Source organism: Rana temporaria, chromosome 13 (genome assembly GCF_905171775.1).
Source record: "Rana temporaria chromosome 13, aRanTem1.1, whole genome shotgun sequence".
Taxonomy (NCBI): Eukaryota; Metazoa; Chordata; class Amphibia; order Anura; family Ranidae; genus Rana; species Rana temporaria.
The window spans coordinates 49,686,268-49,699,921 of NC_053501.1; the positions used below are offsets into that span (position 1 = coordinate 49,686,268).

Sequence of the window (13,654 nt, forward strand, 5' to 3'; positions counted from 1 at the left end):
TCTGGCACTTTTCCATTTAAGCAATAGCACAGATGGAATCAAAATCTACTCATTAAACCCAATAAGTACAGCCAGCAATACTAAGGAGGCCATAAATTAAATACTGATAGCAGAGTGTTCACTTTCTATATTGTATTATTTTTTAGGAAGTCTCCTAGAAGTATGACATAACCAAGGGGAACAAATTAAACACAGTGGGCCGGATTCAGATAGGTTAGCGGATCTTTAGATCCGCTAACCTATCTGATTTACGATCCGCCGCCGCAAGTTTTTGAGGCAAGTGCTTAATTCAGAAAGCACTTACCTCAAAACTTGCGGCGGTGTATCGTAAATCCCCTGGCGGAATTCAAATTCCGCGGCTAGGGGGTGTTTACTATTCAAATCAGGCGAGTCCCCGCGCCGATCGAACAGCGCATGCGCCGTGCGGAAATTTTCCCAGCGTGCATTGCTCCAAATGACGTTGCAAGGACGTCATTGGTTTCGACGTTTACGTAAATTAGGTCCGGCCGTATTCGCAAACGACGTAAAAAATTCAAAACTCGGCGCGGGAACGACGGCCATACTTAACATAGGATACGCCGCACTTACCGGTAACTTTCCGCCCGAAAAAGCCGAACGCAAACGACGTAAAAAAAAAGCGCCGGGCGGTCGTTCGTTTCTGAATCGGCGTAAATGCTCATTTGCATATTCGACGCGTAAAAGACATGGAAGCGCCACCTAGCGTCCAGCCTGGAATTGTAGCCCAAGATCCGACGGTGTAAGTCACTTACCCCTGGTGGATCTTAGGGAGATCTATGCGTAACTGATTCTATGAATCAGTCGCATAGATACGACCGGCCGGCCTTAGAGATACGACGGCGTATCAGGAGATACGCCGTCGTATCTCCTATCTGAATCTGGCCCAGTGACCATATTCATTAAGCTTATCTAGTAACAGAGTGCAGTTACCTAGGACAATCTATCTGAATTTTTGGATACTGAAGTAATATCACCAACAGAACTGCTGATGCTTTGCTGCTTGAAACGTTCTAATGAATAAACCTAACACATGATGGCATACCCAGTAGGGCTGCACCGATACCAGTATTGGTGCAGATACTAGGCATTTTCGTGAGTATCAATACTTGCGAAAATGCTCTGATACCTAAAACCGTTACCGGAAGTGATGTCAGCTTGGGAGAGGAACATCCTCTCCTCCTCCCCTCCAGTCGGCTGTACATCTGCTCCGTGTAATGTCTTCCAGCCCCTGCATTCTCTTCTTCCCTAGGATTGTATCACTCATCTCCAGGTCCACACTTGGCTCACTAGATGGCGCACTGTAGTCGGCTCAGGTGTGACAGGTGAGTGGTATAGATACTGCGGACACTTATCAGTGTGTTTGAAATCTGCAGGATGACTTTGAGGGTGACCTGTTCCATTTACTGCCCGATGGTTTCCTTCCTCCTAATCACAGGTCATAGCAGAGGTTTTATCTGGACACACAATGCAGTACAAGGGAACCTTTGCATCGTTCTTCTCAATCCTTACATTACAGGAGACCTGTACGGGGAGACGCACCGAGGACGACCCCTCCGTTGCCTGCTGATCAGGAACAAGCATGCAGCAAGTGAAGTCACACATGACCTGTACATGTATGTAGGTTCTCTCCATATCAGGCCTCCCACCCTGCCCTCGCCCAGCTCCTTAAAGTGGTTGTAAACCCACTTTAAAAAAAATAATAATAACTAAAATCTAATACCTGCAAGACAAAGGCATAATGAGCTAGTATCCATAGCATACTAGCTCATTATGTAATACTCACATAGGACCGAAGCCCCCTTAAGCTAGGCTTACCTGTAGGTAAAAGTGGTTGTACAGGGTGTACAACCAATTTTTACCACCCCCAGCCCTCCCCATTCCATCATTGGTGTCAGTGGAAGAAATCGTGTTCCATCATTGGTGTCAGTGGAAGGAATAGTGCTCTATTATATGTGTCAGTGGAAGGAATAGTGACATTGTTGGTGTCGGTGGGAGAAAAAAATTGTGTCCCAAAGGCCAGATAAAAAGGCAAGCAAAGGGCTGCGTCTGTTCCCTGGGCCGCAGTTTGGAGACCACTGAACTAGAGAAAAGGGTAGATATTTATTTTGGATCTTTTATAGCTGTATTTGCCCCTATTGGGAAAATGTTCTCTTACTTCTGGTCCTAGTGACAAAACAAAAATTGGAGATGTCTCCTTAACAGGGACACACACAGAGACCAGCAATAACACCTTTGCACTCGATACCAGCTATTTGCAACCTTTTTACTATGGATGAAGCCTTGAAACAAATTTCTTGTCTACAGTTTATAGTACATGAGCATAATCAATGAGCTATAGATTAAAGAATAAATGCCATTGCATTTTTAATGTGAAACCTTTGCTTTTTTTCTGCACAACTATTAAACTTCAGTTGCAAGAACACATTTGCATTCACATTCTGTGGCAATACTACATTTGCGTTGGCGCTCAGTGGTAATAAGGTGCTATAACTTGAAAGGCACCGTCAGGTGGATGGATGTGCTACAATGATAACCAGGAACGTAACTCTAAAAGCACTGCCTGGTGGATATATATCGGTCACAGCCACTGCCAGCAGTGACGTCCATGGGGACTTCTTTCAAAACCTCTGTAATAAGTTGATAAATACAGTGACAAGCCTGTGGTTCATGCTGACTTTGTTTGGAAAGTTGCCCAACTGATCATTCTGAAGCACCAAACACCAACAGCTGTAAATAGAGCTGGACGTCGTGCTGCTGGCGTTGTCAACCCGGAACGCCTGACTGGTCGTCTCTTTATGGACCACATCCCACCAACGGAAAAGAAGTCAGCAGAAATCCGAAAGGAAACCAGGTTCTATTGTCCTGATTGTGAAGTCTGACTTTGTGTAGTCCCACGTTTCAAAATTTACCATACCCGGGGATGTTTACTGAAGCAATAGGACTAGTAATATTGCACTCTTGTTTGGCCAAAAAGAATGTTCGTGTTTTTGATTTGATTATATTGACTAAAATGTATTGAATAAAAAGTATTATTATTATTTATTATTTATAGTTATTTATTATATTATAATTTATGACTTTGCGTTTCAAACTTTATCATACCCGAGATGTCTACTAGACTCTGGTTTGGACAGATTTAAGCAAGTGATTCCTAAGAATTAAAGGCCTACAATATAAAACGCCAAATTTCCATGCAAAATAATTGTACCGCTCTCAGCCTCAAAAATCTGACATAATCATACCGCCAGGGAGGTACTATTGGAAGTGTTTTGTTATATCTATCCAACAAGTGCAAAAAAATACCCATTGGTCATCTTAAAAATTCCAGCTCTTGAGCAGGTCTTCTTTCACCTTCTAAAGCCCTGTACACACGATCGGATATCTGATGGAATCTAATCCAATGGATTTTTTCGTTGGATATCCGATGAAGCCGACTTTCATCAGTTTTGCCTACACACCATCAGTCAAAAATCCGACCATGTCCAAACGCGGTGACGTAAAACACTACGACCGCACCATGGAAAGGGGCGGGATAGAGGCTTAGTGACACGGGGGCACATTGGGGGAATCAGAAGCAGGCAGAACAGGAAGGGGGATCGCTGCAGGGGAAGCAATTACAGGAATGATGCCTTGTGTCTGTGTCTCTCCCTGCAGCAGCTAAAAGCCGGCATGAGGGAGAGAAATCAGCTTTCAGATGCTACAGAGAGCCACCCAGGGAATCCTGTAATTGTCCCCTCTGCCCAGTTGCACCAATTCCCCCAGCTGTTTGGGCCCCCCTGTGTGCCTGGGCCCCCTACAGAAGGACTAGTGGTCCCGCCCCTATCAGCAGCCCTGCGTGATAATATAACACTGTACCCAAACAATTGTTTTTTGAGACAGCTAGAGCTTTCTTTTGGTGGTATTTAAACGCAACAGTTTTTTTTTTTTGTTAAGCAAATATTTTTAAATGTCCATTGAGCAACACTGGTCCTGCCCCTCTGTTTAATGGTCTAAGTTTTTGCTTGATTACAAAACTTTTTCTCTTTGCCCAGAGTCCAAACCTCCTTTAGGCAGCAGTATATCTAACATTTTCAGAATCTGAGTTAGTGTGTCCCTTACTATAAAAAGATTTTATAGTAAGTACAAAAAGCTTATTTTGTCTTTCATGAAAACCTACCGTATATACTCGAGTAGAAGCCAAGTTTTTCAGGAAATTGTAAAAATTGAAAATGTAAAAAGTAAGAAATTAATTTTAAGGTGCTACATTTTAATAACTATAGTTTAAAAAATGAGTATAAATTGACAATTTAATATTGTAATTATTAAAATGTATCACCCTGACAAATTTTCCCTGCCACCCCGTCAAATATAAAAGTACAAATTTAGAACACTACTATCCCATATGTCTTAAGAAAAATTTAAAAAAATAAGGGTTTGCATACAGTACATAATATTCCACAATGTTTCACAATAATTGCTTTTGTTTACCCCGCTATAATCCAGATGTAGAGATGAACACTTAGGCCCTGTACACACGACCAAACATGTCTGCTGAAACTGGTCCGCGGACCAGTTTCAGCAGACATGTTTGGCCGTGTGTAGGCACAAGCGGACCATTTTCGGGCGGATCGGACAGGTTTCCAGCGGACAACTGTTTCCTGGACTTGCTTTAAAACAGTCCGCTGGAAACCTGTCCGCCCGGACATGTCCGAGCGCCCGCCGTGTGTACAGCCATCGAACAGAAGTCCCCGGGCAGACATGTCCGATGAAAACGGTCCACGGACCGGTTTCATCGGACATGTCTGCTCGTGAGTACAAGGCCTAACAGTTGATATCTAAAACACAGATCCAAGTGATACAAAGGTGACCAACCTGATTTTATCTCCAAAAGTCGTAACCGGGGATCTTCAGGAGGATGTAAGCGTCTCTTCTTTCTCCAACACCTCGCTGGGTATGTATATAGTTGTCCAGGAGCCACACCTGCCCTCAAAAAAATAAAAATAACCACTTAACGACTGAGCCTCTTTCTGAGATTTGTTGTTTACACGTTAAATACATTACTTAGAACCCCCAAATATTAATAAAAAAAAAAAATTCTAACACCCTAGAGAATAAAATGGCAGTCGTTGCAATACTTTCTGTCACACCGTATTTGCACAGCGGTCTTACAAGCACACTTTAAAAAAAATACACTTTTTTTAATTAAAAAGTAAGACAACAGTAAAGTTAGCCCAATTTTTTTTATATATTGTGAAAGATAATGTCACGCTGAGTAAATTGATACCCAACATGTCAGGCTTCAAAATTGTGCCCGCTCGTGGAATGGCGACAAACTTTTACCCTTAATCTCCATAGGCGATGTTTAAAAAATTCTACAGGTTGCATGTTTTGAGTTTCAGAGGAGGTCTAGTGCTAGAATTATTGCTCTCACTCTACCGATTGTGGCGATACCTCACATGTGTGGTTTGCACACTGTTTTCATATGTGCTCGCTTCTGCATTTGAGCTTTTAAAAAATGCTTTTTTTTTCTTTTACCTTTTATTATAACATTTTTACACTGTTATTTAAAAAAAAAAATGGTGTCACTTATTCCTATTACAAAAAGCACGACAGGACCTCTTAAATATGAGATCTGGGGTCAAAAAGACCTCAGGTCTCATATTTATATAAAAATGCAAAAAATTCCAAAAACATTTGAAAAAAAAAAATTAAAAAAAGGGCCCTTTAAGAGCTATAGGCGGAAGTGACGTTTTGACACCGCCATGCGATGGTATAGAGATGGGTGGGGGCCATCTTCACCTCACTTGTCTCCATACCAAGCAGGAGAGAGGACCCAATCGCCTCTGCTGCTGCCAAAGGGCTCTGGTAAGCGGCAGAGGCCCCTCTCCCGCCGTTGTTGAAGGCGATTTAGCAGGGAATCCACCGCAGGGACCAATATTATGGGAAACCGGACCGAATCGCCCCGCCCAAAGAGGATACTGGGGTTATGGCAACTAGCTGCTGTCATAACAAAGATATCCTTCTTCAAAGTGCAGACGTATCAGTATCAAAGTGCAGACGTATCAGTATCAAAGTGCAGACGTATCGGGAGAGCGAAGAAGACCCCCCCGGAGTTGACTAATTATTTTAAAACCCTGCATTGTGTGTTCATTTTCTTTTACACTTTTCCTCCAGGTGAATGGGTAAAGGTACGATGTACCCCATATTTATTCACCTAGGGTGGGGGGCCAGTATCTGGGGGGGCCCCCTTATTAAAGGGCGCCCCCCCTGCCCCAGAGCACCCAAACCCCCCAAGTTGAGGGCATGCGGCCTGGTACGGCTCAGGAGGGGGGGCTCTCGTCCCCACTCCTTTCCTGACTGGCCGGGCGGCGTGCTTAAAGTAGCATGTATTCAAATATCTAACATGTTCTGCTAGTCCTCTCCTATGAACAGGAACATAACCCATATGTCAAGACTTGTGAAGGCTGTGTCCGTCCATGGACGATCAGAGATGCAATTTTTCACAAAATGTATGGTCTTTTTATTTATAGCACAAAAAATTAAAAACCCACTAGTGATTAAATACCACCAAAAAAAAAAAATCTATTTGTGTGAAAAAAAGGACGCAAATTTCATTTGGGTACAGTGTTGTAGTAATTGTCATTCGAAGTGTGAGAGCACCGAAAGCTGAAAATTGGTCTGGGCAGAAAGAAGGTTTAGGTGCCCTGTATTGAGGTGGTTAAAGGAACCTATTTAGAAAAAAAAATTAACCTTTACAACCCCTTTAAGAAATAAATAACAAAAAAAAGCCCTGTTACTATAATGAAACTGAACTACTCTGGTGAAGGCCTCTTGAGCCCCCCTAGGGAAAGAGAGCCCTGACTGATGGGGGCATGACCAGGTACTGGACAAGGCGGTGGTCATGGTGGGATTGGCTACTCGGGGGGATGGGTTGGGCCGGAGCTCCGATAAAAGGGATCGCCCCAGGGAATTCTGGGTCCTTGGGAAGCGCGCTGGGAAGAGCTGCCCACCCTCCCGCCCCTTTTGTTATGGTACGTCACAGCTTGCTGCGGTTTTCTTGACCTTGCCAGCAGGAAATGGCCGTAGTGGGCCATGCCCCTTTATGGACACCGGAAGTAGGCGGCCTGTCCAGCACTTATGGTAAGGACAGGCCCCTCCCCCTTCCGGAATTGTGCTCACAGTAAAACTGTGACTGGCACTGGTTACAAATGGTTTAAAGTTGTTATGTTTGCTTTAATAAAGCTGTGGCCTTGCCCTTTCCAACTTAATGGTTGTAAGAGTGTTTATTTATTGGGATGAAGGGGCAAGGGGGGAAGGTTTATTTACATAAGTTTGTAGTAAGGGGTACCTGGTAGCATTGCGCCTCAGCAGTCATGGCATTTAATCACCACTGGGTTTCTATTTTTAAATACCGAAAATTTGTCAAAAAAGATTTTTTGTTTCTGTGATTAAATTTATGGATTTTTTTTTTCTTCATAAATGTTGACCTAAAGTTATACTGCTACATTTCTTTGGTAAAAAATAACCCAAAGGTTAAAAGACGCGCTCCCAGAACTAGCCGGCCACGCTAGTGGTTAAAAAAACTAAATAAAACAGTATTTCTTTTTTAACCACTTAAGGACCGCCTCATGTACATATACGTCAGCAGAATGGCACAGGCAGGCACATCCACGTATATATACGTCCTCTGCTTGACGTGGGTCGGGGGTCCGATCGGGACCCCCCCCGGTACATGCGGCGGTCCCCGTGGCTTCAGGAGCGATCCGGGATGACGGCGCGGCTATTTGTTTATAGCCGCTCCGTCGCGATCGCTCCCCGGAGCTGAAGAACGGGGAGAGCCGTGTGTAAACACGGCTTCCCCGTGCTTCACTGTGTCGGCGCATCGATCGCGTCATTCCCTTTATAGGGAAGACACGATCGATGACGTCATTCCTACAGCCACACCCCCCTACACTAGTAAACACACACACAGTGATCCCTAAATGTTACAGCGCCCCCTGTGTTTAACTCCCAAACTGCAACTGTCATTTTCACAATAAAGAATGCAATTTAAATGCATTTTTTGCTGTGAAAATGACAATTGTCCCAAAAATGTGTCAAAATTGTCAGAAGTGTCCGCCATAATGTCGCAGTCACAAAAAAAATCGCTGATCGCCGCCATTAGTAGTAAAAAAATAAAAATAAATAAAAATGCAAAAAAACTATCCCCTATTTTGTAAACACTATAAATTTTGCGCAAACCAACCGATAAACGATTATTGCGATTTTTTTTACCAAAAATAGGTAGAAGAATACGTATCGGCCTAAACTGAGGGAAAAAAAATGTTATATATGTTTTTGGGGGATATTTATTATAGCAAAAAGTAAAAAATATTGCATTTTTTTCAAAATTGTCGCTCTATTTTTGTTTATAGCGCAAAAAATAAAAACCGCAGAGGTGATCAAATACCACCAAAAGAAAGCTCTATTTGTGGGGAAAAAAAGACGCCAATTTTGTTTGGGAGCCACGTCGCACGACCGCGTAATTGTCTGTTAAAGCGACGCAGTCCCGAACTGTAAAAACCCCTTGGGTCTTTAGGCAGCATTTTGGTCCGGGGCTTAAGTGGTTAACATACTGTCATTAGTTAGTATCCCTGATGACTGCCACACCAGTCATATAACTATGCTGTACTGCTGACAGTATTTAAAAAAAAAAAAATTTGTTTCTTTCTTTTCCAAAAATTTGACAAATAATTGCATCTTCAAAAAGTTTGCCATGCCTCTCACCAAGTGGCTCAGACTGTTCCAAAAGGGGTCCATTTGGGGGGAATTTGTCATGGCGTTTTAAGGGCTTCAAGAATTAATCTCGATTGGTTCTTGAATCAAACAACTAAAATAGATTTTGTGCTAAATATCAATTACTATTTAATTAGGGCCTGTGGTTCACGATGTAGAAGATTGCTGCTTTTTTCTGCATAAGAAAAATGCAGCCGTCTGCTAGGGCACACAGAAAACAATGTTTTTAATGTTCCCCCATTTACACTTCCCCATAGAAGTCACCTGCGATGCAGAAAACTGCAACACTGTTACAGTTTGCTGCACCACTCTGCTTGTAAACTGTGCCAAAACACAGGAAAAACACCTGCAGCAGTGGGAATTGGATAGTCGGGGGTAATTGGTGCGACGAGGGGGCAATTACAAGAACCGATCTCCTTGTATGGCTGTCTCCGCATGCAGCTGAGAGCCAGCTTCTCCTCTTCTCCCTCCCGTGGCTTTAAGCTGCCTCATGGAGAGTCATACAAGGAGATCAGTTCTTATCTTCAATCACTCCCTACTATCGGATTCACCCTGCTGCCCGGGTCCTCCATGCGCTACCCTGGCCCACCACTTGTCCCCCCGTTGTACTTCCAGCATCACTGCTCTACTCTCCTGCCTGCTTAGTTTACCTGATAGTTTACCAAAGCCCCCCAACAGGGCTATTAAGAAAAATGTAAAAAAAAAAAAAATGTATTGTAAAAAAAAAACACGACACTATCCACTGCACTACCGACACCGTGCAGAGCTTATTCTCATGGGTCCTCTTGTGCATACAGTGCGAATGAGTGGCTTGTTTGTGTGGTTGGAGTTGCCCATTACTCTATGGGGATGCAGCAACTGTGCCACAGGTCCTAGATTTGACAGGTGTGTAGTTGCAGGCGAGTGGACCCGAATGCACACGGTCTGTGTTTGGGGCCATACACCTACACCCACATTCCTGTCAAATTAGGACCTGCTGCTGTCTTCATACAGTTGATGCGTACCCATAACATAATATTGTCTGCTTGCAGACAGCTCCAGCCACATAAAAAAAAAACTGGTTTGCACTGCACAGGACACAGCACCCACATGAATGAGCCCTAAGACCTCATTTACATACAGAGGGTTTTTTTTTATTACCTCAATACAATTTAAACTTTTAGATTTAGTGGGGATTTTTGTAAGTTACGTTTCTGGCCACCAATAATGATTTTATTGTATTTTTTTGTGAAAACTCATAGAAAAAAAAAAATCGCTTAAAAGCGATATGAGTTGAAAAAAAACACACATAAAACTGCAAATGCGCACAAAAGCACAGGTAAATGAAGATGACTGAATTTCAGTTTTTACCTGCATTTTTTATTCACACAAGTATGAACCAGCCCTTAATCAAACATTAGGGTACAATCTCCCAGGGCCAGGACACTGGGAAAGTGAAAGATCCCCCTTCTTTATAAACATGATATTGGCTCTTGCTTTGTCTCAGGTTGGGACAAAGCAATTATAAAGGGAGAGGCTAGTAATTCCATCATTGGGGAAGTATGCTCTCTATTACCCTATGCAGCTAACAAAGAGCACAGTAAATATGTACCAGATTTGTATTTTCAGAACATGAAGAGTGCAGAGATATTGGAGAATCCCCAAGTAAGGAATAATTATTAATATTATATTATTAATAATATCTGGAACCAATGAAGACTGAAAGCAGTAAAACATTCTACATAAAGCTGCCAGGAAAAAAAATGTAAAAAGCGATTTACTGATTATACTAAATATGTTTATTCAATAACAACTGAAAAAAACAAAAAACAAACAAACAAGAAATACAAATTGTAATGGCACATATACCATATGTGCATTAATGAATCCCAATCACATACTCTATTTAAAAAAAAAGGGTCATTAGGAGAAAAATTAAATGCCCCGTTGTTGGTAGTCAACGGGAGGCACATGCCTGGAATTGTTGGTTGGTGGGGAAAAAAAAATCTGGGTAAATGGTCAGTGGGTGCAGTTGCCCAGCGTCATTGGTCAGTAGAAGATAAATGCCTGGCATTATAGGTCAGTGGCAGGGGCGGACTGACCATTCGGTCAGTCGGGCACTGCCCGAGGGCCCGTGGTGGGGGGGGCCCGGGTCGGCTCAGTCTGCCCCTGGAGGTGCCCGCAGCAGCATATTATTATCCACAGAATTAAAAACAGTGCCATTGAACTATTAAATGCCACCCGGTTGATGTGGCTGTATGAGCGGTTTGGAGGTGTGAGCTGGCCGGGGTGGATGGCTCATCAGAGCTGTGAGCCGTGCAGGGATGTTCAGACAGTGACAGGCGCTCCGGCCACCTCTCCCCCTGGGGAATTCAGCTGAGGGGGCGGGGCCATAAGTCACTGCCGTGGGGTCCAGTCTGTGAAGGAGCTGGAGGGAGAGTGCACTGCACACAGAGCGGAGGGGACTGAGACAGCTTCAAATTCCAAAACGGCATCCACACTGATCTGCCTTGTGTGCAGCAGGTCAGTGTGATAATGAAAGCACTGCAGTTACTGTGTCTGTGTTGTTAGAAGAGCCATGCTGAGTGTTACTTCCTGGTTCCTTTTTTCTTGCCCTGTACTGTGTGCCTATTTACCAGGTGACAGGTCAGGTGCTATTCACTGGTACACACTGATATCTGGTACACTGAATGCCACTCAATGCACTCAGTGTATAGATATCAGTGTTATATAGGGATTAGCACTTAGCCCTGGTTCACATCGGAGCAATTTGCCATGCGATTTGACATGTCAAATGGCATGGCAATGGCACTACCCGAATCGGTGCGATGCCCCATTTGTGGCACCGCACTGATTCCCAAAAGTAGTTTCTGTACAACTTTTAGTGACTTCTGGGTGCAATTTCCATAGACATCTGTGCAGCAACCCGCACAGATGTCTCTTGAAATCGCCTGCCAAACTCGCACTGACATGTGGGTATGAAATCGTGCGAGTTTAGCTGAACTTGCAGGATTTCATTCCCGCTGTCAGTGTGAACCTGGGCTAAGTGAGTGTTATTCTCTCTCTCTCTCTCTCTATATATATATAAATATAATTATTGAAATGTATACACTGAGTGCTTTTCCCTAAGGCCCCTTTCACACGTGCGGACCGTATGTCCGCTTTTCCATCGGTTTGCGGATGAAAAAGGGACATACACCCATTGCAGGTGTCAGCGGATAAACATCCGCTGACACCCGATCTTGTCCACCTCCACAAAGATCCAATTTTGCAGACGGAAGAAAACACTATTTTTTCTTCTGTCTGCAGATCGGATCGGATGAACGCGGACAGACGGTCCGTGTGCATCAGATCCCCCCATAGGGGAGAGCGGAGAAAAGACAGGGCGGTCCCTGCACAGTGTGTGAGGACCGCCCTGTCATCCGCCGGCTCAGCGGGGATCAACAGAGCAAGTGGAGCATACGGAGGTGGATCATCACTGATCCGCCCCATGTGAAAGGGGCCTTAGTCCGCTTTCACACTGGGAAGTTTTTCATGCGCTTTTGGGCTAAAATAGCGCCTGTAAAACGTCTCCATTGCAGTGTAAATGTGAAAGCCTAAGTACTTTCACACTGGGGTGATGCGCTGGCAGGACGTTAAAAAATTTCCTGCAAGCAGCATCTTTGGAGTGGTGAAGGAGCGGTGTGTACACCGCTCCTGCCCATTGAAATGCAGCAGTGCTTTGCGGGTTGTTTTATCCCTTTTTCGGACACTAATGGGGGTTAAAAGCGCTAGCACTAGCGGCCTAATACCTCCACAAAAATTACAGTAAAGCGCCGCTTTTTAGCGGCACTTTACCACCGCCACCGCCCCAGTGTAAAAGCGGCCTAATATTGTCATCTGTACACTAAGAATGCTCCTTACATTGGTGATCAGTGGGAAGAATGTCCCTTACATTGGTGATCAGTGGGAAGAATGTTCCTTACATTGGTGATCAGTGAGAAGAATGTTCCTTACATTGGTGATCAGTGGGAAGAATGTCCCTTACATTGGTGATCAGTGGGAAGAATGTTCCTTACATTGGTGATCAGTGAGAAGAATGTCCCTTACATTGGTGATCATTGAGAAGAATGTCCCTTACATTGGTGATCAGTGAGAAGAATGTCCCTTACATTGGTGATCATTGAGGAGAATGTCCCTTACATTGGTGATCAGTGAGAAGAATGTCCCTTACATTGGTGATCAGTGAGAAGAATGTCCCTTACATTGGTGATCAGTGAGAAGAATGATCCTTACATTGGTGATCAGTGAGAAGAATGTCCCTTACATTGGTGATCAGTGAGAAGAATGTCCCTTACATTGGTGATCAGTGAGAAGAATGATCCTTACATTGGTGATCAGTGGGAAGAATGTTCCTTACATTGGTGATCAGTGAGAAGAATGTCCCTTACATTGGTGATCATTGAGGAGAATGTCCCTTACATTGGTGATCAGTGGGAAGAATGTTCCTTACATTGGTGATCAGTGAGAAGAATGTCCCTTACATTGGTGATCAGTGGGAAGAATGTTCCTTACATTGGTGATCAGTGAGAAGAATGTCCCTTACATTGGTGATCAGTGGGAAGAATGTCCCTTACATTGGTGATCAGTGGGAAGAATGTCCCTTACATTGGTGATCAGTGGGAAGATTGGTGATCAGTGAGAAGAATGTCCCTTACATTGGTGATCAGTGGGAAGAATGTTCCTTACATTGGTGATCAGTGAGAAGAATGTTCCTTACATTGGTGATCAGTGAGAAGAATGTTCCTTACATTGGTGATCAGTGAGAAGAATGTTCCTTACATTGGTGATCCGTGGGAAGAATGTCCCTTACATTGGTGATCAGTGGGAAGAATGTCCCTTACATTGGTGATCAGTGGGAAGA

General features: G+C 43.7%; 1 protein-coding gene across 6 annotated transcripts in view; it reads right to left on the reverse strand.

Annotated features, from left to right (window-relative positions):
* The window catches only part of DPF3 (double PHD fingers 3), a 354,464-nt gene that overhangs the window by 224,385 nt on the left and 116,425 nt on the right, over positions 1 to 13,654 (reverse strand). For all 6 annotated transcript variants that reach the window (XM_040333669.1, XM_040333670.1, XM_040333675.1 and 3 more), the window contains exon 3: positions 4,870 to 4,977. In XM_040333669.1, coding sequence (XP_040189603.1) covers positions 4,870 to 4,977 — 108 coding nt within the window. The remainder of the gene's footprint in view (positions 1 to 4,869; positions 4,978 to 13,654) is intronic.